Raw genomic sequence first — 4,013 nt, 5'->3', positions numbered from 1 at the left:
CCCATTGATGAATCAGTGTATTCTAATCAATCTAAACAACAAGGACACCCATTGATGAATCAGTGTATTCTAATCAATCTAAACAACAAGGACACCCATTGATGAATCAGTGTATTCTAATCAATCTAAATTTTTGTTTGATGATATTGTATACTCCTGGTCAGATCAATATATCCAATTAGCTATTTCAATTCCTGGGTTAATTTTTACTTCTTATCTATTTAGTAACATATTTCTTGTGTAAGACATAAAACCTAGAGTATTATCAATATGTCTCTAGTCTATGGCACAGAAATGTACAACTTATATTTCTCTGGTATTAAATTCAAACTTGCAGTGATATCTCTGTGGCTTAAGACACGAAGTTCTATGTAGCAATGTTGATATATTTTCTTAGACACAAAATCTACAGCAATATTAATATTTACACAGACTAAGTTTTTTATTCCAAAATCACATTCAAGATTAAAATAAATACTTCTTCACATACGTTTTTGCAGATAAAAGAAAATTAGAAAAATCATGCAATAAAAAAATAAACCTTTAAACAAAGATAAAATAAACATAACTGTTCATGAATAGTCTATTACTGTATTTAATATGACTGAAATTCTAGCTATCAAATATCTTGAAACATTTATTAAGTTTAGATTATTGACTTCCTTCTGTATTACTTAAACTAGAATCTAGTTAGCAAGATCTCTCAATACACTTAGATACTGCACAAACTACATACTTTTACCACTTGAAGCAAAGTTTCTGATTCTTTAAACAATTTATCCTTTTACTTACATCTCTGTGAAGTTTATTGAACCCATAACCACCTTGCTCTAAACATTCCTTTATTAACTGACCAGCCAAATTATGATGTCCATGTCTTAAGGCTACAACAATATTTCGGTATAAGCTTTCACTCTGCAAAGAGACAATAAAATTAACAATATTTTGAAACTATAATCTCAAAATATATATGGGAGCTAATTAAGTTTTCTAAAAATCCATAGATCTTAAGCCTCAAAAATCACCTAACATGCACATACAAAGAAAGAACTGGTACAGAGCCTACACTGCTTTCATAACATTATAAATGTTTTAAAATTAAATAATTTATATATCCTGTAAATGACCTTGAAATACTTTCTCTGTTATTGTCTGACTGTGACAAAATGATTGCCTTTCTAACATGGTATTAGCACTTTTAGTCACAGGTTTAAACAAATATACAAAAGTTTCTGATTTATTTACAATACAATACTTGTAAAATAACAAGTACAATATACATTTATATCTTTATACACTGAATCTTCAGTAAAAGTACATATTATTATAGAAATAAAACGTACACAATAACAAGTGCATGATATATACACACACACTCTGGATCTTTAGTAACACTTTGTATTATGTTTTGCCTACTTTAATACAAAGCAAATAATTTATTTTTATTCTAATGTACATATAACATATGCATTGAAATTTCCATTCTAAAGTATATTTTTTGAGTGAGTATGACAAAAAGATTGCTAGGTGAAATATTACGATATGATACATTTCATGCAATTTTGTTATATTATATAAAAAAGATACAATATCCAATCTTTTTGTTCATGACTAGCATTAGTTTTGCCCCCAATAGCACAGCAGTATGTCTGCGGACTTACAACGCTAGAAATCGGGTTTCGATACCCGTGGTGGGCAGAGCCCAGATAGCCCATTGTGTAGCTTTGTGCATAATTACAAACAAACAAGCATTAGTTTCACTACACTGAAAATCATTAACTTATTTTTACACATTTTTTGATAGAAAAATAAAAAACATGCATAGAATAAGTTTTTAAAATCAATCATGCTGAAAATGACTATCTGACATTCAGAAACGTAAATAATACTTACCTTTTCAGGCACTACATCCCTATGTAATGAATTTTTTCCATTGCAGATTATGTTTAAAGTGTTCAAAGAAACACCAGCAGAAAGTGCATCTTTAATTTTATTATCATCAATCTGTACTTGACATTGCTCCATTGGTTCCTATGAACAAAATAATAGTAACAAGACTAATTGTTGTGAAGATATATTTCTCATTATGAAACTGATACTCCTTCCTGAACAATAAGTCATCTTCATGATCAGTTAAACTATTTAACAGTTGTAGAATGATAGGAATATAAACTCAAAATTATGTTTGACAACGAGACGTTATATTGATATCTCATTTACTTTACAATTAATTTATAGACTAGAACATTATAATAGAAGTTTCCAAAAACTTAGTATTTTTGTCTGTAATCTCTTATTTTATAACATAATTATGTTTTTTTTTCTAAAAAAAAATAATTTCAGTACTATGGCAAACAAAATATAATTTTAGTAAGAAACCTGAGGAAATTTTAAAATGATTTTTTTATCCTTACGAGTTTTAATAAGAAAAGGAATTTTATTATTATTTAATAGTAGATATAATTAGCATATTAATCCTTATGAGAATGAGATTAATTTTATGACTTGCCTAAAAATATTAAATAAAAAATTCAACATTATGATCAATTAAATTATTTTTATTTTCTCAACTAATCAAGAAAAGTTAAACAAATATTTTATTCTAAAAACAATCTGAACATTTAATTTAAAATTAATCCTTTAGTACGGTTTATTTTTGAATACAACGAGCAATTGTACAAGAACTCTACAAACATTTTGGTTAGAAAAATTCTAATTTAATATGATACATAAAGCAGTAAACATTTTCACATGTATTCCAAATAATGATATCTACCTTCAAGAAAGCATCATTTCCTTCTCTAGAACCTCGACTGACAGATATTGGACGTACTGCATGACCAAGCATAGTTCTGTTGTAACTGTAAAATTATATATATACTCCCTTAAAAGTATATTACATACACAAAATAGACGTATATCTAATCAGTGTCTTTCTTTGTTATATTTATTTCTTATGATTCAGAGAATTTCTTGACTCAAGTAATATATTTCATGACTTCCTTTTAAAAAAAACATTTAACAGGTTTTTCTGTCAAAAAAAGTTAAATATTTTGCTCTGGATATACTTGGACATTTATTCACACAGTTTTTGTATTTAAGAAATGTAATGTAGTTTCTAATATAAACAAATACAGCCTTTTGAAGGGCAAAAAGAATTCCATTCTCCTCCATAAACTTGTGAAAACATGAAATTATCTTTCTAGCATTTTGACACTCTTTCTATGAAAACAGAAGCAGGTATAATATTTCATTAATTTTCAATACAGGCAACTATTGTATTAACAATAACGTAAAACACTTAACACTAACCATAAAATGATAACTACAGGTTGATCTAAATGAACATACATAAGTAAAACACTTTAAGTAATCACTAACTGGAAAAACTTAATGACAAGTTAATCTAAATGAACATACAGTTATGTATCTGCTTATTTGTTAATTTCCGGTATAAATTATTTCCAAGGAACTTCAGCAATACTAGTCCCTTCTTGATTAAAACTAGTTTATTCTTTCTCGATACAAATTTTAATAATACACAGAATTTCCACAGTCACTTTAAACTTAACAACCTTTATAACACATGCTATAGATCACAATGATTCACAAGCTCGATAACTTCACTTTATGCGACTGCAAAACACACACAATTTAGGGCTCACCATCACTACTGTTCAATTGACTCAATTATCTACATCTTCAATACCGTTGGTTTTTCTCGCCAGGCTTATATAATAAAAAGAGGGCGTCTCAAATGCACTCAGGCTTTGATGATCATTCAAGAAATTTCACACACGCTACCAGCACCAAACACATCAGTAACATCATGTGACTTCTGCTGTCATAACAGTACATTAGTAAAACACTAAGTTATCGCTCACTGGAAAACCTTAACCATGGATGCATCTAAATGAACATATTGTTACACCTCCGTTTGTTAATTAACTTTCCGTAACTTCGTTCCGACGAAACTTTAGCGACACAAGTCCTTACTTAATAAGACTGGTTTA

At 28.3% G+C, this 4,013-nt stretch overlaps 1 protein-coding gene across 1 annotated transcript in view; it reads right to left on the bottom strand.

The window, feature by feature from the left end:
- Positions 1–2,858, bottom strand: part of LOC106471504 (serine/threonine-protein phosphatase 6 regulatory ankyrin repeat subunit B-like) — a gene marked incomplete at its 3' end in the record, with an annotated part of 79,291 nt that extends 76,433 nt beyond the window's left edge. The window contains exons 1-3 of the mRNA XM_013932106.2: positions 2,777–2,858; positions 1,894–2,031; positions 793–915 (exon numbers count right to left, since the gene is read on the bottom strand). Of these exons, the coding sequence (XP_013787560.2) occupies positions 793–915; positions 1,894–2,031; positions 2,777–2,848 (333 nt within the window). The remainder of the gene's footprint in view (positions 1–792; positions 916–1,893; positions 2,032–2,776) is intronic.
- Between the last annotated feature and the right edge of the window lie 1,155 nt (positions 2,859–4,013).

The sequence above is a fragment of the Limulus polyphemus genome, unplaced genomic scaffold (genome assembly GCF_000517525.1).
Source record: "Limulus polyphemus unplaced genomic scaffold, Limulus_polyphemus-2.1.2 Scaffold4662, whole genome shotgun sequence".
In the NCBI taxonomy this organism is placed as follows: Eukaryota; Metazoa; Arthropoda; class Merostomata; order Xiphosura; family Limulidae; genus Limulus; species Limulus polyphemus.
Note: the sequence above shows the minus strand (reverse complement) of the source record. Positions and strands in the feature narration are given on the sequence as shown.